General features: G+C 42.7%; 1 protein-coding gene across 6 annotated transcripts in view; it reads left to right on the forward strand.

Moving 5' to 3' along the window:
- The window catches only part of POC1B (POC1 centriolar protein B), a 462,304-nt gene that overhangs the window by 409,006 nt on the left and 32,784 nt on the right, over positions 1–20,514 (forward strand). The window contains exon 11 of one of the 6 annotated variants that reach the window (XM_063927653.1): positions 9,824–9,962. The exons of the other annotated variants lie outside the window; for them this stretch is intronic. Within the exon in view, the coding sequence (XP_063783723.1) occupies positions 9,824–9,850 (27 nt within the window). The 3' untranslated portion in view covers positions 9,851–9,962. Of the gene's footprint in view, positions 1–9,823; positions 9,963–20,514 lie in introns of those variants that run through there. 6 annotated transcript variants of the gene reach the window in all.

The raw sequence follows: 20,514 nt of genomic DNA on the forward strand, positions 1-20,514 counted from the left end.
ATGGGTTTGCAGTATGTATATCTAGAGTATGCGTCTCTCTTGAGAATATATAATATGAAATATACTGTATAACCTTATAAATTATGATTATTAGAAGACTGCTGTTGGCTTCCGTTACAAACTACTTAAAGTAATACAGGCCCTGTATCATAACCCCTCTTCTGAGGTTATGATGAACAAATTGAGATCTGATTGGTTCATCTTAGGAAATGGGGCCTGTTAAGGATGCCTTCTTTGTCCTCAGTATCAGCTTTTCACTTTACGATATGGGATAAAGGGAAATAAGATCTTACTAAAGTAATTTTATTGATAATTGGATATCTGTCCACAATATAAAAAGTATCTTAGCATGTGCTGCACAGAGAGTCAGTCTGTTAAGTAGTTCACATTTTAATGCTTTGCTTCTTTCTTTCAATAAAAAGAGTTTTAACAAACCCAAATAAGGTAGTTTTACAAATTGTAAATTATGTTCATCTTTATATATTTATTGGCTCTGCATTCCTTATGACTGAAAGGCTTGTTTCCTGTCTCAAAGCATCATGGATAATGAGCACGGCGTGAATGGAATGTGTAGGAAGAATGTTTGTTGTCCTCCTTGTAATTACTTCCATGTGTCCTTTTAACTAGACATCCTTGTGGTTACTGAGAGAAGTGCATGTAATTCAATATATGTTTTAAAACTACTTACAAAAGATTAAATATTTTCCTATCTAAGAACAATATATATTGGCTTCATTCAAATTTGCTTTGCCAACCTTTAACCTAGCACCATATCCATTGCCTTTCACGCTCTGTTTGAAATCATCCAACTTTTCCCTTGGGTTGTAGTTTATCAATGTGTGCACCATGGTGGTCCAGAAATTTAGATTTGTTTTATTGGTAAATTGTAATCTTTCAGGCTATCCAAGATAGGTGTCAGCTTCCTGATGCTTACAAATTTCAATAATCTCAAATTAGGAGATTTGTACATTCTCAAACGAAGTACAGGTGTTTCTGCTAACCTACGTCTTTTAAAAGGCCATATATCTTTAATGTTGGTTGTAAAGTCCTTTATCATTCGATTTTTTGTCCAACCCACATGAGACTGCATGTGATCAATACCATGGGGTTTGCCTTAATAGTGGGAATGGGCCGCTCTTAAACTTAGGATAACCAAGGCCTCTATTAGTATTAAACAGCACAATTGTAGGAGAATGACTTTGTAGTGAAGGAAGTCGTCAAGAGAGCATAATTTCATCCAGTTTAGTGGTTAGTAGGGGCAAGTAGAGAAGTAGGCCAAAGAGAGCGGCAAACCACTGGATGGCCTGATCCAAAGGTTGCACCATGTATTTTTGTCTATTTGTCAGTGTTGGGTTCACATTCTATTCTAACATTTGTACACTGAAATTCATGACCATAAAGCATAATAACACACAAACATAATAACTTTAATCTAACCAACCCAGGGAATAAAAGGTTTACGGAGAATCTATTAACCTGAAACCTGTTGATAAGAAAGTTTTGGAAAAGCATTTTAATTTGCCCGCCCAGTTGTGATGTCAATGTCTACAGTCCCTGCAGCCAGTGTACAGGCTGTCAGCGGGTTCTCCGTACACACACATGCAAATGTATCAGCTGTGCTACAGGGCTGATGTGAAATGTCTGTCGACACTTGTATATCTGTGTGCGACTGAGTCTGTATACAAAGCACAACAGAACTTGGCATGGACATAAGCCAGGACTGCTGTATCATAGCACTTCATAACCAGATTCAGACTGTCGCACACATATACAAATAATCAGCTCTGACTCGTGAAGTGGTTTGTCACATCCATTTGCAATTAAGACTGGGTACACACCATCACAACTTGCAGGCAGGCCCGCCATCACACCAACAGAGTGGTCAATCAAGGTAAACATATACACTTACCGATCAGCGGCTCGATGTGTCTTTCATCACACATCACATCTGGGGGGGGGGCATTTTAATTTGCCTGCCCAGCTGTTATGTCATCCCCCACAGCAAATGTTTGGGCGGTCAGCGGGCTGCACAGTTTACACAATGTGTCTGTGAATAACGTCGTTCACAGACATATCATTTGCCTACACCCGCCAAACTGATGTATCGCTTAGTGTGTATACAGCATAAGATGCTTTTTAGGGTGAACAATACACAAGTAAGATGCTCAATGCACAAGATCTGGTGCTCCGTGGGGTTTGCCTTAATAATGGGAATGTGCCGCTCTTAAACGTAGGATGACCGAGGCCTCTATTAGTATTAAACAGCATAATTGTAGGAGAATGATTTTGTGGTGAAGGAAGTCAGCAAGAGAGCATAATGTCATCCAGTTTATTCGTCAGGAGTAGTGGATAGCAGGGGCAAGTAGAGAAGTAGGCCGATAAGAGTGGCAAACCACTGGATGGCCTGATCCAAAGGTTGCACCATGTATTTTTGTCTATTTGTCAGTGTTGGGTTTACATTCTATTCTTAAATGTGTGCACTGAAATGAATTACCATAAAGCATAATAACACACAAACATAATAACTTTAATCTAACCAACCCAGGGTATAAAAGGTTTAGGGAGAATCTATTAACATGAAACCTGTTTATAAAGTTTTGGAAAACTACTAATATTTAAAAAATAATAATAATTGCCGCTGGTTACAGTGCATCCGGATGTATTCACAGTGCTTCACCTTTTCCACATTTTGTTCTGTTACAGCCTTATTCCAAAATGGAATAAATTCATGTTTTACCTCAAAATTCTACACACAATACCCTATAATGACAACGTGAAAAAAGTTTTACTGTGATTTTTGCAAATTTATTAAAAATTAAAAACGAAGAAATCACATGTACATAAGTATTCACAGCCTTTGCCATGAAGCTCAAAATTGAGCAAAGGTGCATCCTGTTTCCACTGATCATCCTTGAGATGTTCCTACAGCTTAATTGGAGTCCACCTGTGGTAAATTCAGTTGATTGGACATGATTTGGAAAGGCACACACCTGTCTATATAAGGTCCCACACTTGACAGTGCATGTCTGAGCACAAACCAAGTATGAAGTCAAAGGAATTGTCTGTAGACCTCTGAGACAGGATTGTCTCGAGGTACAAATCTGGGGAAGCGTACAGAAAAATATCTGCTGCTTTGAAGGCCCAATGAGCACAGTGGCCTCCATCATCCGTAAATGGAAGAAGTTCGGAACCACGAGGACTCTTCCTAGAGGTGGTCGGCCGTCTAAACTGAGCGATCGAGGGAGAAGGGCCCTGGTCAGGGAGGCGACCAAGAACCCAATGGTCACTCTGTCAGAGCTACAGAATTCCTCTGTGGAGAGAGGACAACCTTCCAGAAAAACAACCATCTCTGCATCAATACACCAATCATGCCTGTTTGGTAGTGTGGCCAGATAGAAGCCACTCCTTAGTAAAAAGCACATGGCAGCCCGTCTGGAGTTTGCCAAAACCTGAAGGACCCTCAGACCATGAGAAACAAAATTATCTGATCTGATGAGACAAAGATTGAACTCTTTGGCGTGAATGTCAGGTGTCATGTTTGGAGGAAACCAGGCACCGCTCATCACCAGGCCAATACCATCCCTACAGTGGAGCATGGTGGTGGCAGTATCATGCTGTGGGAATGTTTTCAGTGGCAAGAACTGGGAGACTAGTCAGGATAGAGGGAAAGATGAATGCAGCAATGTACAGAGACATCCTGGATGAAAACCTGCTCCAGAGCACTCTTGACCTCAGACTGGGGCGACAGTTCATCTTTTAGCAGGACAATGACCCTAAGCACACAGCCAAGATATCAAAGGAGTAGCTTCAGGACAACTCTGTGAATGTCCTTCAGTGACCCAGCCAGAACCCAGACTTGAATCCGATTGAACATCTTTGGGGAAATATAAAAATGGCTGTGCACCGACGATTCCCATCCAACCTTATGGAGCTTAAGAGGTGCTGCAAAGAGGAATGGGTGAAACTGCCCAAAGATAGGTGTCTGTGGCATCATATTCAAAAAGACTTGAGGCTGTAATTGTTGTCAAAGGGGCATCAACCAAGTATTGAGCAAAGGCTGTGAATACTTATGTACATGTGATTTCTTAGTTTTCTCATACGTCCTAGAGGATGCTGGGGACTCCGTAAGGACCATGGGGTATAGACGGGATCCGCAGGAGACATGGGCACACTATAAGACTTTGAATGGGTGTGAACTGGCTCCTCCCTCTATGCCCCTCCTCCAGACCTCAGTTAGATTCTGTGCCCAGGAGTGACTGGACACACACTAGGGGAGCTCTACTGAGTTTCTCTGGAAAGACTTTTAGGCTTTTTTATTTTCAGGGAGACCTGCTGGCTACAGGCTCCCTGCTTCGTGGGACTGAAGGGAGAGAAGTCAGGCCTACTTCTTCTTCTTAGTTCAAAGGCTCTGCTTCTTAGGCTACTGGACACCATTAGCTCCAGAGGGTTCGATCACTTGGTGCGCCTAGCTGCTTGTTCCCGGAGCCGCGCCGTCACCCCCCTCACAGAAGCCAGAAACAAGAAGCCGGGTGAGTATTAGAAGAACAGAAGACTTCAGTGACGGCAGAAGACTTCAGTAATGGAGGTACAGCGCAGCGGTCGTGCTGCGCTCCATGCTCCCACACACCAACGGCACTCACAGGGTGCAGGGCGCTGGGGGGGAGCGCCCTGGGCAGCAAGTTACTGAGGGTCTTTTCACTGGCAAGAGCTGCATATTCGGTGCCCGGGCACCGTGTATGATACCCCCGCCAGTATAAAGCAGTGGTCGCGCTGCACGCCACTGCTCCCACACACCAACGGCTTTACAAGGGTGCAGGGGGGGCTCCCTGGGCACCAATATACCCTCCATTAAGCCTGGTTAAACACGTATACAGTGCATAGGCACTGTATACGGACCCCTGCCAGCATAAAAAGCTAAAATATTAGCAGGGCTGAAGGGCGCCGAGAAGGGGCGGGGCTTAGCCCTCACAACATGATTCAGCCCCATTTTCTACATGTCCCCGCCAAAACAATGATTAGTGTGAAAATATAGCACTATCTTATAATGGGCATGTAATCAATTGAGTTGTGCATATATGTCTGTGTTTTCCCTGTCAGATATACCCACTATAGCTTTTTCGTACACATGTGTCGACATGTGTGAGTGCTATGTCGCAAACAGCTATGGGATTCTCTGTCGGCATCGCCGACTCCTGTTGATACTTGATTCAGTAGATGAAGTGTCAACAGGTTAGTAATTGTATGCTTTTCAAAGTAAACACTGTAGGGGAGACACAGTAATATGTGGGTGACCCTGTCGGCACCAACTGTTATTACTGGGTGAAAATTAACACTCTGTAACTAACCTGTATATATATTTTTATATGTATATGTATGGTACTGTTCCATGGACCTGTAGCTCGAGCACATACTTGGTAGTATTTGTGCGGAAGTGAGATTTAAATTATATATGTAACTTCCCTTGGACCTCTCGGGGTCGCAAGAATGTTATTTTGCCTGGTTACTACTCCCTGCTATCGACGAATACTAGGATTTTCTGTCGACCATAAGTTTTCCTGATTAGATCCACAACTTGGGCATTCAGTACATGGTCAGACACATTCAGAACACATTAATGTCACTAGGGACCCGAAGGTTCCGGACAATCTGCTTATATGTATTATATATATAAATATAAATATATATATATATATATATATATATATTTATAGAATATGTGTGTATATGTGAATTACAATATGTATAGTCATATTACGATTTCTAATGAATGCTGAAGTAAAAGTATTCCTTGTCATGTGCTAGTTGCTCTGTTGATAAAGCTCTAGGTCGGCCGTGACGAGTTGGTCTCAGATCTTCACGAGGAGTCCGAGTGTTTTATTCTTTTCCCGCCGCGGATAGAATACTGTGAAAGTCAACTCCTGGTCGGCACGAGGCCCTGTCACACAGGATCGTTTACAGGAAGCTAAGTGATATTTTATTTATATGCTTTGAAGTTATTTGCTTTACATGCGCATGGGTGAGTGCTTGTATTCGGAAAGCCATCCGATAGAATTACCCTAGAGAGAGAGGGGATGTTCTTATGTTGGTTCTTCTCTATAACATTGTGGCAGGCTGCCGTGCGTATACAGGAGGAGTGGCCGGGGGAATGCTGAGGCTGACTCCGAGAGATACTGGAGTTTTTCCCTGTGACGGTGTTCCGCTGTTTGGGGTTGCCTCGGTTAAGTCACTCACTGGTAAATCTACCTTCGTAGATTAGATTCCTTCACAGCGGTTGGTGACGCATTCTTTTGGGGGAGGCAGTCATTTTAACCGGTTCGAAACCGTTCTTTTTTCCCTTTCAGTGCGGATAGCCGAAGGTGAAAAGGTAAGAGTTCTGCAGCCTTGTTAGGTTCGCAGAAGAGGATATTGTCTTCTGTTTTCTACCACATCCACTGCATGTCGGTGGGTCTATCTGGCTGGCTGGAGCCCACACTGGTGGGAACTCGTCTAAGGCTCTTCCGTCAGTCCGGGAATGGACCTGGACCTGGGAGTTAATAATAGAATCCAAAGGGGGGAATACTGGAGTTTACAGATCATTCCCCTCACTGATTTTTCAAATAGATCTTACCGATTCCCCTCTGGAAGAGGAGGTAGTACGCGACACCATACCAGAGTTGCGTCAGGTTCAGGACTTTGTCCTGCTGTCCCTGTTAAACCAAGGAGCTCCGGCATGTAAAGGTAGAAAAAGGGTTTAAATGCGTTTTTCTCAGCATTCAGCCTACCTGGGTTGATATCCAGGATTGTCTTTCCCACTTTCAGTAGTAAGGGCCATTGTTATTTTGTACGCTGTCCGGATCACGGCGAGGTCAAGAAACAAGTGGTTCACATCGTTGTTTCTCTGACTGTTCTTCAACACAGGGAATGGCTGTTGTTCCCAACGACGCGGATGTCGAATGGGGGGTATCAGATTAGATACTGAACGGTTGAGGTTCTGTGTTTTCCTGTGGAAAGAGGTCTAAGGATCCAGAGTCGGATCAGATTTGCAGTGACAATCCATCAATATGTTCCGTTAATGATGAAGATAAGTGCGTCCTAAGAGGCCTGTTCGGTGAGCAGGTCAAATGACAGAGTGGTTTTCATGGGACCAGTTGAAAATGTGGTCCGGGTCTCACCTGCACATACACCGGAATATAATCCTAATGGCCAGGATATCGCTCCTGTGGTGTCTGCACAGTCTAACTTCCTAGAGGGACGAAGGTTCGGGATCCAGGATTAGATCCTGGTGTCCATGTCCGAGTCTGAAGAGCAGTCTTTCCAAGGGAAGTATTTCCAGAGGAAAAGGTCAAGCTCGGAAGCTTGTCTGCAATAAGTTTTCTTGAATTAAGAGCTATTTTCAACGAACACATTCTTCGTGTTCTGCCTGTGTTCATTTTGTCGAACGACTTGACAGCAGTGGCGTAAGTAAGCCGCTAGGGCGGAACACGGAGCAAAGCGGCAAAGGGGATACTCAAGCTATGGCAGGGGACGCCCTCGTGACACCTTGGGTGTTTTCAGTCGGGTTATGTGTCCTCTCCGTTTTCACTCTTTCTGAAGGTGATAAACGTAAGAAGAACAAAGGTTCAGGTGATCCTCATTGTTCCGGTCTAGCCAAGGAGGGCTTGGTGTCCAGTTCTTCAAGATTTACTCATAGAAGATTCCTTGCCTCTCCCTCTACGTGAGGAACTGTTACAGCAGGTTCCGGGCATGTATCAAGACTTGCTGCGTTTGACGGCGTGGCGGTTGAACGCCGTATCCTAACCCGAAAGGGTATTCCCTATGAAGTTGTTTCCACACTTCTTCAGGCTAGAAAAGAAGTATCGGCAAAGGCCTTACCGCCGTTTTTGGCGTAAGTATGTGTCTTGGTGTGCATCCAAGAAGGCTCCTACGGAAGGCTTTCAGCTGGGTCGTTCTTCTCCATTCTTGGCAAGCAGGTGTGGAGGCAGGCCTAAAGTTAGGCTCCATTTCAGTGCAGTTTTTGGCCTTATAAATAAAAAAATTAAAAAAAGGGATTGGCCACCCTTCCGGAAGTTCAGATTTTCGTGAAAGGAATACTGCACATCCAACCTCCAATTGTGCCCCATTGGCACCGTGGGACCTTGACATGGTGTTGCGGTTTCTTGTGTCAGGAACTTTTATGGAAGGTTGGGTTAAAATTTTTCTCTTGGAGAGTGGTCATGCTATTGATCTTGGCGTCCGCAAGGCGCGTGTCGGAAGTAGCGGCTTTGTCTCACAAGAGCCCCTGTTTGATCTTTCATGTGGATAGAGCGAAATTGAGAACTCGGATAATAGTTCTGCCAAAAGTGGTTTCTGTGTTTTGCAGAAACCAGCCTATGTTGATCTCTGTAAGCATTGGCTGATTCAAAGTCTCTTGATGACGTCAGGGCTTTGATTATTTAGGTCGCCAATTTGGCTCTGATGGGGGAAACAGAAGTTCTGTTTGTCCGGTATGCTCCCAGCATGTTTGGGACGCCTGCGGCTATGCAGTCTGTTACACGCTGGATCTATGATACGATTCCGCGTGCTCGTTCTACGGCTGCATTGCCGTTACCGAAGTCGGTGGAAACCCATTCTACTAGGTAGGTGGGCTTTTCTTGGGCGGATGCCCGAGGGGTCTCGGCGGTTCAACTTTGCCGAGCGGCTACTTGGTCGGGTTCAAACACTTTGGCTAAGCTCTACAAGTTTGATACCCTGGCTGATGGGGACCTCTTGTTTGCTCAATCGGTGCTGCAGAGTCGTCCGCACTCTCCCGCCCGGTCTGGAGCTTTGGTATAAACCCCATGGTCCTTACGGAGTCCCCAGCATCCTCTAGGACGTATGAGAATATATGATTTTAATACCTACCGGTAAATCCTTTTCTCTTAGTCCGTAGAGGATGCTGGGCGCCCGTCCCAAGTGCGTACTGTGTCTGCAGTTATTGGCTCTGGTTACACTCTTGTGGTGTTTCTTTTTATGTCAGGCTGTTGCTGACGTTGTTCATGCCATGGCATGCGGTATCTTATTATTCGTTGGGTTGACACACAGGTTGTGTTACATGTTGTATCAGCAAGTGGCTGTGTACTTTTTCATACCGTTGGCTGGTGTTCTATTGAATGCCACATTCTGCGGTATGTTCGTGGTGTGAGCTGGTATGACACTCGCCGTGTTTACACATTAACTTCTTTCCTCGAAATGTCCGTCTCCCTGGGCACAGTTTTCTAACTGAGGTCTGGAGGAGGGGCATAGAGGGAGGAGCCAGTTCACACCCATTCAAAGTCTTATAGTGTGCCCATGTCTCCTGCGGATCCCGTCTATACCCCCACGGTCCTTACGGAGTCCCCAGCATCCTCTACGGACTAAGAGAAAAGGATTTACCTGTAGGTATTAAAATCCTATTTTTTATTTTTAATAAATTTGCAAAAAACTAACAAAAAAAAAAAATTAAAATTCACGTTGTCATTATGGGGTATTGTGTGTAGAATTTTGAGGGGTGAAATTAACTTATTCTAGTTTGGAATAAGGCTGTAACAGAACAACATGTGGAAAAAGTGAAGTGCTGTGAATACTTTCTGGATGTCCAATGCGTCCTCCTATAATGTAGTCAGTCGTGAGCCAATAAGATGCCGTTTTGAGAACCGAGTAAAACCGAATCCGCTCATCACTAGTGAGGAGTATTGGTAACAATGTCATGAGGGAAAATAATGCAAATGGCAGTGATAGCAAGGAAGGATATATGTGAAATGTAATTTAGCTTATTTTGAGAATGTGTTTGTTCTTCTGGCAGTGTTCTTTAATTTTGATCTTGCAAAATTTCCTGTTATTTGCACAGAACACAGAAAACTCTGATTCATGCTGAAACACAAAAAGGAATCGAAAGCTGTTCTAAAGAAGTTAACCTACAAATTACTATTTTGTTTCTCCCCATTCAAATTAATGCACTATTTGGAAATTAAATGTATAGAAACTCACATTTTCCTTTTATTTTAAGTTTGCTTTCATGATTTATTTATAATGATTAAGGAGGGAATTCAGTTACATTTATTTACTCCTGGTAGCGAACATTGGTGACAATCAAATTAGCTGCGATGGTATTTAAACGCTGGCAACGGCAGCCGATCTTGCACCGTTCGCGGGCTCGAATCGGCCACAATACGCTCAAAATTGTTCAGACCACTATGGGAGTGCGAGCAGTTTTGTGCAAATTCGACCCTCAGTAAAGTGCCGCCTTTTTTTATACTCCCCCCCCCCCCCCCGTATTATTTTTTTTTAATTTTTTTAACTGGGTTTGTTATTTGTTTCTACTTCATAAACCCCGTTACACTGATATGTTCATTGTATTTGTATTTAGTTAATCTTCATTAAGTTACTTATATTTCAAGCCAAAAGCATGTTTTGTTTGATGGCATCCCAACACATTTAATAGTTTTCACACATAGTACCAGTTTTTCAGGTGTACTATATCTTTACATTTAGTGATGTGTAGTCGTGGTGTAAAGGACAGATTGTGATTCCTGTTTAGTAAAAAAAACAAGTACCAAACACTGAGCAACATCACCAAACAGGTAATTTCAACTTTAAACTTGTCATTTATTTTGTACTGTCTGGACATGGCTTCTAATAACAGATGCACAAACAAAATTCTTAAAGCTATGTGTGCAAATGCTAGGAGCTTAGGAGACAAAATTCCAGAGCTAATTGCGATAATGACAAGGGATAACCTGGATATTGTGGCAATTACTGAGTCATGGTGCAATGAGAATCATGACTGGGACATACTGTAGCTATACCAGGATACAATTTATTTAGAAAGGATAGAATGGGAAGAATAAGAGGAGGGGTAGCAATGTATGTGAAAAAAAAGCATAAATGCTACTTTAATACAAAATATTGAAGCTAAAACTGATGCCCTTGGGTCACCACAGAAACCGGGAAGAAGGACATTATACGCATTGGGGTGATCTATAGACCAACAGGCCAGGGGCAGGATTTGGACAGGAACCTATTGTTGGACATCTCTAAAATGGCTTTAAAGGGAGAAGTCAATCACGGGAGACTTTAATTTATCTGATGTAAATTGGGAGTGGTCCTTTGCACGTTCAGCTACAATTGGCAAATTTCTAAATTCCTTACAGGGAGCATCTCTCAAGCAATTGGTGAGGGAGCCCACTCGCAAAGACTCAATATTACATTTAATTCTGACAAATGGTGACAGGATATCTGACATATATGTGGGTGAGCACCTGGGATCTAGTGATCATCAAGCAGTATGATTTAGTATAAAGACAGGATCCAACTCCTGTCACACAAAAACAAAGGTGTTGGATTTTAGAAATGCTGACTTTGCAAAAATGGGGAGATGTTTAAGTGATTCATTGGCGGACTGGAGGGACTTGGAAGGAGTTCAGGAGAGATGGGAAAAACTGAAAAGTACAGTACTAAGGGCAACATACCTTTTGTATCAAAAGGGTTAGGAAAAGCACCAGGAAAAGGAAAGCCAGTGTGGTTTACAAAAGAAGTATCAACTAGTGTGAAAGCAAAAAAAAATGGCTTTTAGGAAATACAAACAGACTCAAAATAATAATGACAAAGAGGTATATCTTGACAGACGGAAGGATGCTAAGAAAGTGATCAGACGTGCCAAGGCAGAAGCTGAGGAGACAATGGCCCAGTCAGTAGATAAAGGGGGCAAAACATTGTTTAAGTATATAAATGAAAGGAGAAAATCAAATCGAGGAATAAAGACAGAGAGTGAGAATTTGGTGGAGGGAGACAAGGCAATAGCAGATCACCTAATTAATTATTTTTGCTTAGTATCTACTACAGAAGGAGAAGGGAAGGGGCCACAGTTAAGTTGCAAGGACATTCATAAAAATAAGGTAGATGAAAGTATATTTACAGAGGAGAAGGTCCTAACAGAACTTTCAAAACTAAAAGGGGGTAAATCAATGGGGCCAGATGGGATACACCCAAGTATACTAAAAGAGGTAAAAGATGTGCTGGTGGCACCATTAACAGAATTATTTAACCAGTCACTAAATACAGGTGCCATTCCAGAGGACTGGAAAAGAGCAAATGTAGTTCCGCTGTACAAAAGCGGAAGCAAGAAAGAAGCAAGTAACTACAGACCAGTAAGCCTTACATCAGTAGTAGGGAAAGTAATGGAAAAACTATTAAAAGAAAGAGTTGTGGAATATCTTAAATCAAACAACTTACAGGATCCAAAACAGCATGGATTTACTGGTGGGAGATCATGCCAAACAAATCTTATTGACTTTTTTGACTCTGATGAAAATAATAGATCAAGGGGGAGCTGTAGATGTAGCATATCTAGACTCTAGTAAGGCATTTGACACTGTCCCACATCAGATTGCTAAATATACTTGAAAGCGTGGGGGTGTATTATAAAATAGTTAAATGGATAAGAACCTGGTTGCAGGATAGGAAACAGACAGTTGTAGTAAATGGAGTGCAATCTATGGAGGGAAATGTTACCAGTGGAGTACCCCAGGGATCTGTACTCGGACCAGTTCTCTTTAATATCTTTGTTGGTGACATTGCAAATGGTATTGAAGGGAAAGTATGCCAGGGTAGACACACCAGCAGGGGTAACACAAATTATTGATGACCTAGCTAGGCTTGAAAAATGGTCAAGAACGTGGCAACTACAGTTTAATGCTAAAAAATGCAAAATCATGCACTTGGTTCTCAAAAACCCAAAGGCTAAATATAGTATCAAGGGTACTATAATGGAAACTATTGAGGAGGAAAGGGATTTGGGAGTCACTATTTCAAGTGACTTAAAGGCAGGAAAGCAATGCAACAAAGCAATGAGAAAGGCAAGTCAGATGCTTGGTTGCATAGGGAGAGGAATCAGTAGCAGGAAAAAAGAAGTAATAATGCCACTGTATAGGTCATTGGTATGGCCTCCTCTGGAATACTGTGTCCAGTTCTGGAGACCATATCTCCAGAAGGATATAAATACATTAGAGAGTGTACAAAGAAGGGCAACTAAAATGGTGCATGGCCTACATCACAAAACTTACCCGGAAAAGCTAAAAGATCTTAACATGTATAGTTTGGAGGAGAGAAGGGAAAGAGGGGACATGGTAGAAACTTTTAAATATACCAAAGGTTTTAACAAAGTTCAGGAGGGAAACATTCTTCAAAGTAAGAGGAGTATTAGAACTCGAGGACATGCACTGAAACTGGAGGGAGGCATGTTCAGGGGAAATTTAAGGAAAACTTACAGAAAGGGTAGTGGATAAGTGGAATAGCCTCCCATCAGAGGTGGTAGAGGCTAAGACTGAAGAGCAATTTAAACATGCTTAGGATAGGCATATGAATATCCTTACAAAGAATTAAGGTTCAAAAAGGGTTGAGATTACCTAAAGGATAAAAAAAAGGGGCAGACTAAATGGTTCTTATCTGCCGTCAAATTCTATGTTTCTATGTTGCCATCAAATTGTTTATTAAAACAAGAATCAGAGACCAAAATAAAAGAGGGGTACCTAGTCAGTGACCGATGTGCCAAAAGAAGCCCCCCAATGATTTTATTGTTGTCTACAGGGGATGCGTTTATGTGAACAGTGGTCAGGACACCGCTCTCACCCCCACTGGCCATCCAACAGCCGGGATCCTGCAATCTGTATTGTGACCGCCGGTCACACATACCCAACCCTTCTACAGCTACGCAGTGAAGCACCAAACATTTTAATATGTCCTTGTTTTTTTAAAGTATTTGCTTAAATATGTGGTTAATAAATATCCTGTATTTCCATAGACCTTTCTGCCAACTACTGGTTTAATCTAATGATGCTGAAGAGGTAAATAAGGATTCTATTAGTAGATACAATCATTTTATATTTATTCATATATTTTACAAGCTGGTCTCATGTTTGTAACATAACCGCCTGTGTTTTCTTCAAATGCAGTGTATTTTGTTCAGGTATACTGTCATTCCAGCCCTTAAGTTCCTACACTAATCCCATTATTTTATTGATCATTTATATACGACACATTCAGACAAGAAGGCATCTAAAAAATATACAGGTAAACAAAAACGTGCTCAGTATTTATTTAATATATATAAAGCCTGCATTTGCTGTACACTGTACCTGCTTGTTCGTCATGTTGAAATTAGAAAATGTTTGTGGTTTAGCTATTTATATGTCTTTGTTGTGTCAGACTAAACCCAGTCCTGAGATGCTCTTGTGGCATCAATGTGTTCTTTTTAGAAATGATTCCAATGTGTACAGTACATCATCCCTAACTCTTACCCAATGCTATCTTAATATATAAGCATGTTATCCAAAAAAATGTGAAACCATACCTCAGGAAATAGTTATAACTAGATGTCTTAGATCTGAAGAACCACAATACAGAAGGGATACTGCAATATTGTTTAATGTCATTGTTTAGGTCTTATATTATATTTAATCCTGCAGATTCTAGCCATTATTTTGTATCCTGTGGTAGAAAAGTACACATTTCCGGGATCTGCAATCACAAGTAATAATCCATTGGTGTCTGCTAAGGATGGAATACATACGTATTCCCGACGGGCGAGATGCCGGCTGTCAAAATCCCGGCAGCAGCAGCAGGGAGCGGGGCAAACGCAAAGAGTTACCTTGCGGTCTCGATGTCTCACTGCGCTCGCCACAGGTTTTACTCCCACTTAATGGGACACCCATGAGTGGGAATAGCCCCTGTGCGTCGGGTTTCCGGCTGTCGGCATTGTCGGCTGCCGGGATTAGAGTCAAGGCACATGATCTACCCATGTAGCCAGTGTCCCACAAATAATGGGTAGAATATGTAAAATAATAATGAAAGAAAGCTGAATTAATGTAAAATGTTCATTAATGTGGTGTTTTCGGCATGCCTGGGACTTTTGTAAATGTGGCGTAAGACTCTTCTTATAAGCATGAATATAAGGCTCTGTTGAACAGTTTGTTTTTATCAGAGAATTAGAGGCCTTGTCATGTGAGAGATAATCCATTATATTATGCTGCCCCTGGCTTTCAGCTTCATTTCCTGAGCAGACTGCAATGCGTTCGCCTAACTCCATTATCTTCAGCAAACGGGCTCACTAATTTGTGGAAAAGATGAATCTGACATATGCGTCACCTTTCATATGAAATAGATACCTGTTCACTGTGATCTCTACTTCAAGAATACTATGAATGTGTAAAATCACAGTTTGATAATAGAGGCACTGTAGCAACAGGCAGCTTTTATGTGTGGTCCAGAAGAAAGCAGAATACAGTATGTCATCTGAGCAGTGTGGCAGCAGTGGTGCACAGAGAAGAGACTATTTACAGATCTGCAGAACAGGGTGTTTTATTCCGAGAAAAGGAAGCACAACAGCTTTTTGTTATTTCTGTGGTACAACTTACAAATACTAAGGGGATGCGGTCAGGGGTGACACTGTTACACATCCAGGATGTGGTGTACTGTTATGTAGCAAATGCAAAATTTGTTTCCCATGTTCATTGGTTAATAAACCTTTGTTGCTATATTACCAGTCTTACTTTTTTGTTAATACTATCCACAGAAATACCTACCTCTACATTTAATTTAGAAAGAGCAAATGCTGCAATCTAAAACGTAATAGCTACATACAACATAATTTAGTATGGGTCTATATGAAATACAGATTGCACAATCTAATAGTAGCATTTCCATTTGTGCGATTATACTGTGTTGTGTTGTATCAGCCTTGTGTCCACCACATATTTTTCTCGAACGTCCTAGTGGATGCTGGGGACTCCATAAGGACCATGGGGAATAGACGGGCTCCGCAGGAGACTGGGCACTCTAAGAAAGAATTAGGACTACTGGTGTGCACTGGCTCCTCCCTCTATGCCCCTCCTCCAGACCTCAGTTAGAATCTGTGCCCGGACGGAGCTGGGTGCATTTTAGTGAGCTCTCCTCAGCTTGCTAATAAGAAAGTATTTGGTTAGGTTTTTTATTTTCAGAGAGCTTCTGCTGGCAACAGACTCTCTGCTACGTGGGACTGAGGGGAGAGAAGCAAACCTACTAACTGCGGCTAGGTTGCGCTTCTTAGGCTACTGGACACCATTAGCTCCAGAGGGATCGAACACAGGAACTTAACCTTGGTCGTCCGTTCCCGGAGCCGCGCCGCCGTCCCCCTCGCAGAGCCAGAAGACAGAAGCCGGCGGGTGAAGCAAGAAGACGTCAAAATCGGCGGCAGAAAACTCCTGTCTTCATATGAGGTAGCGCACAGCACTGCAGCTGTGCGCCATTGCTCCCACACTAACCCACACACTCCGGTCACTGTAGGGTGCAGGGCGCAGGGGGGGGCGCCCGGCGCCCTGGGCGGCAATTGAGTACCTCCTGGCAAATAGGGCATATATACAGCTGGGCACTGTAATTTGCATGAGCCCCCGCCATTATTTTTACACAAAATCGCGGGACAGAAGGCTTCTTCCTCAGCACTCACCAGCGCCATTTTCTCTCCACAGCTCCGCTGAGAGGAAGCTCCCCAGGCTCTCCCCTGCAGAAGCACGATAGAAGGGGGTGAAAAGAGAGGGGGGGGGGCACATAAATTTGGCGTAAAAACAATATATCCAGCAGCTACTGGGTTAACACTACGTTACTGTGTGATTCCTGGGTCATATAGCGCTGGGGTGTGTGCTGGCATACTCTCTCTCTCTCTCTCCAAAGGGCCTTGTGGGGGAACTGTCTTCAAATAGAGCATCCCCTGTGTGTGTGGTGTGTCGGTACGTGTGTGTCAACATGTCTGAGGTAAAAGGCTCCCCTAAGGAGGAGATGGAGCTAATACGTGTGTGAGAGGGTGTCTCCGTCGACAACGCCGACACCTGTTTGGATATGTGTAAGTGCTAAGGTGAATTTATGGCACAAAAGATTAGAGAACAGACAGGAAATCTAGCCATGTCTGTCCCTCTGTCGCAGAGACCTTCAGAGTCTCTCAATGCTCACTATCCAAAATAATAAACACTGATATCGACATGGAGGTTGACTCCAGTGTCGACTACGATAATGCAAAGTTACAGCCAAAATGGCAGGAAAGTATTCAATATATGATTATTGTAATAAAAGATGATTTGCATATCACTGATGACTCATCTGTCCCTGACATAAGGGTACACATGTTTAAGGGGAAGAAAGCTGAGGTAAATTTCCCTCCTCTCATGATGAAAAAGAGCGGGAATCTCCAGACCAGAGACTGCAGTTTCCCACAAAAAATTCTCTGGCAGTATCCTTTCCCTACTAGGGCCAGGATACGATGGGAATCTTCCCCTAGGGTGTCACAAAAGGTAGCCCTGTCGTAACAGCTATTCTCAGGGATCCTGCAGATAGCGTGCACATTCTGGTACACTACTCAGACCGGCGATGGCGTCAGCATGGGTTTATAGCGCTGTGGCAGCGTGGACAGTTACCTTATCAACAGAGATTGAGACCCTAGTATGTAGATATATATATTTATATGTATATATAGATATATAGATATATATATATATATATATTAAAGATGCCGTCTTAAGAGATATATATATATATAAAACATGCCCAAAGAGACATGAGTATACTGGGTCCTAGAGACAAAGCTATGTCGATTTCTGCTTGACGTGTCCTGTAGAATATGCAATAGACAGATGATGCCGACTTAAAGAGGCATATGTAAGGCTGAGGATTGTGTGGAGAAGGGTTCTCGGACCTGGTCTCCACAGCTATAGCTGGTAATTCTGATATTTTGCCGTATATTCCTGCACAGCCTAGGAAAGCACGACATTATCAAATGCAGCCTTTCGAACAAAGAAACAAGAAAGTCTGAGGTGCGTCCTTTCTTGCCAGAGGTGTGGGCAGAGGAAGGAAGCTGCACAACACACCTAGGTCCCAGGAACAGAAGTCCTCCCCGGCCAATACAAAAATCCACTGCATGTCGCTGGGGCTCCACAGGCGGAGCTAGGCCCGTTGGGGGCACGCCTGCGTAAGTTCAGCCACAAGTGGGTTCACTCCCTGTTAGATCCCTGGGCAATAGATATTGTGTCTCAGGGATGCAAGCTGGACTTTAAGGAGATGCCCCCTCACCGGCGGCCCTGCCAGCTTCCCCCTTAGAGAGGGAATTAGTGTTACAGGCAATTCACAAATTATATCTCCAGCAGGTGGTGGTGCAGGTGATAGGGTAATAAATCTATTCAGGTCGGATTATGAACTCTCTTCAGTCATCAGTCAGAATGCTGTTCTCCTTTAGCAACCGGTTGGAGGTCAATGAATGATAAGATGACACAAATTTATGCGTAATCGAAGCAAATCATAAGTGACCCGCTTGAGGGCCGTCATGGCTTTATTATTTATAGCTTGAACACAAAGGGTTTATGCTTGCCAATACATTTTAGCCAATCAGAATACACCATGTATGTCTTGAATACATCGATTGTCATACAATGTTAGAAGTGGCAACTAGGACAGCCTTGAAAATGGTTATTATTTTGTTTATCAGTCTTTCGGACATAAACTCAAAAGATTTCTTTCTTTATTCTTCTCAATTAGCCTTGGATATATCTGGTGTTGCTTTGTCCGTCTTGGATACATTTCCAATACATTTAATGTTGCATTTGTCTTGTACAAGTCATGCCTTAAAACAAGATTATTCAGCAAATACAATATTCTGACCAGCTCTGCACATTTTTCTTAAGGACATATCAACTCATTTTGTGATTAACAGTAAATATCTTTGTTAAATGTGAAAAAGCTTGAATCAATATATATTTGCCATTTAAAGGAAGCTCATACACTATCATTTCCCCTCTTTTTGATTCCACTTTTTCTCCCTAATATCTACCTACACTATCTAGGCCTGAACTATTTTCTTTCAGTAAACCAGTCCCCTGGACTTATAGTCCAAACCTTGGGGATTACCCCTAACAATAATCAAAGGATAAGCAACTTCATTCTTCTGGCTGGAGAGTCACTGTCAACTTCTTCAAGTGGGATGCACGTAATCAAATATCACGACCTTTCACCTTAATTTAAGGTAGACATGGTTAGCAGCACTTGATATGGACCATCATATCTTGGTTTAAATGTCTTTCTCACATGTCTCTTTAAATAGACCCAATCTCCTGGATTTAGCTTATGCGTAGCTGATCCTTCTGGGTCTGGAATGGAAGAAAACACTCGGCAATGGAGGTTAGTCAATGTTTTACAGACCTCCTGTACATAACCTGTAAAAATCATCATGATTATGTTGTAATTGTTGTGGATAATAACAACCTGTTCTTAGAGCTGACCCAAACAATATTTCATATGGAGTCAGTTTACTAGGTTTCATGGGTGTGGTCCTAATATTAAACAAGACTATAGGTAGGCATTCTGGACAAGTTCTTTTGGTTTCTGTCATTTTCTGTAGTTTTAGCTTAAGGTCAAAGTTCAGATGTCCCCCCTCCCACTCGCCTGGGGCTGGTAAGGCACATGGAAGGCCTGCTGTACCCCCAAATCTTTCATTATATGCTGCATGACTTCTCCCGTGAAATGTGTACCTCTATCTGATTCTATAACCTCAGGTATCCCAAATCTACATACTACTTCTGCTATCAGTTTCTTTGCAGTGGTTTTTGCTGTGGCTTTGCTTACTGGCCAGGCTTCGGCCCAGTGACTAAACATGTCCGTTGCTACTAGTACATATTCATATGGACTGCTTCGTCGCCACTGTATATAGTCAATTTGTAGTCTTTCAAATGGGTAAGAGGCTTTGGGTATAGTTCCTAGAGGTGTCTGGGTTCTTTTTCCTGGATTGCTGATTCCACAGATCCAGCATCCTGCTACAAAGTTTGTTGCAGCTTTATTGAAGCCTGGAGCTATCCAATGCTCTTGTACTCTATTCACCATGGCTTCCTTTGAATGGTGTACTTGTCCATGAGCTACTTGTAACATAGGTGGAAATAGAGCTGCTGGTAGACAGTACTTCAATTCTCTTGACTTCCAAAGTCCATGTTCATCTTCTTCTGCCCCCAGTCGTGTCCATTTTTCTTTTTTCTCCTTGTGATGCTTGTTGTTGAATTTTGATCAGCTCCTGTTCACTGGGCATTTGCTTCACATCTTGAGCTACAAAGACTTGCTCAGGTTCTTTTGATTGTAAGGCAATTCTCTTGGCTTCTGCATCTGCAAATGCATTTCCTTTAGCTTCCATGGTTTGGCTCTTAGTATGTGCTTGTACCTTGATTATTCCAATTCTTTTAGGTAGTTCCAATGCTCTGAAGAGTTCCATAATCAAACTGGCATGTTTGATGGGTTTTCCGTTTGCGCTTTTGAAGTCCCTACTTTTCCATATAACAGCGTAATCCTGGGACTAGATGTTAGCTGTCATGTTTTCAGCATGTATGCAGGCTTTGGTCATTGCTATGAGTTCTGCTTCTTGTGCTGACATGCTTGGTAGCAATGCTCCAGAGTCTATGACTTCAGTTTCAGTTGTTACTGCATATCCTGTCTTTGGGGATCCATTATCATAATATCTTGATCCATCGACGAACAGGTTCA

The sequence above is a fragment of the Pseudophryne corroboree genome, chromosome 6 (assembly GCF_028390025.1).
Source record: "Pseudophryne corroboree isolate aPseCor3 chromosome 6, aPseCor3.hap2, whole genome shotgun sequence".
In the NCBI taxonomy this organism is placed as follows: Eukaryota; Metazoa; Chordata; class Amphibia; order Anura; family Myobatrachidae; genus Pseudophryne; species Pseudophryne corroboree.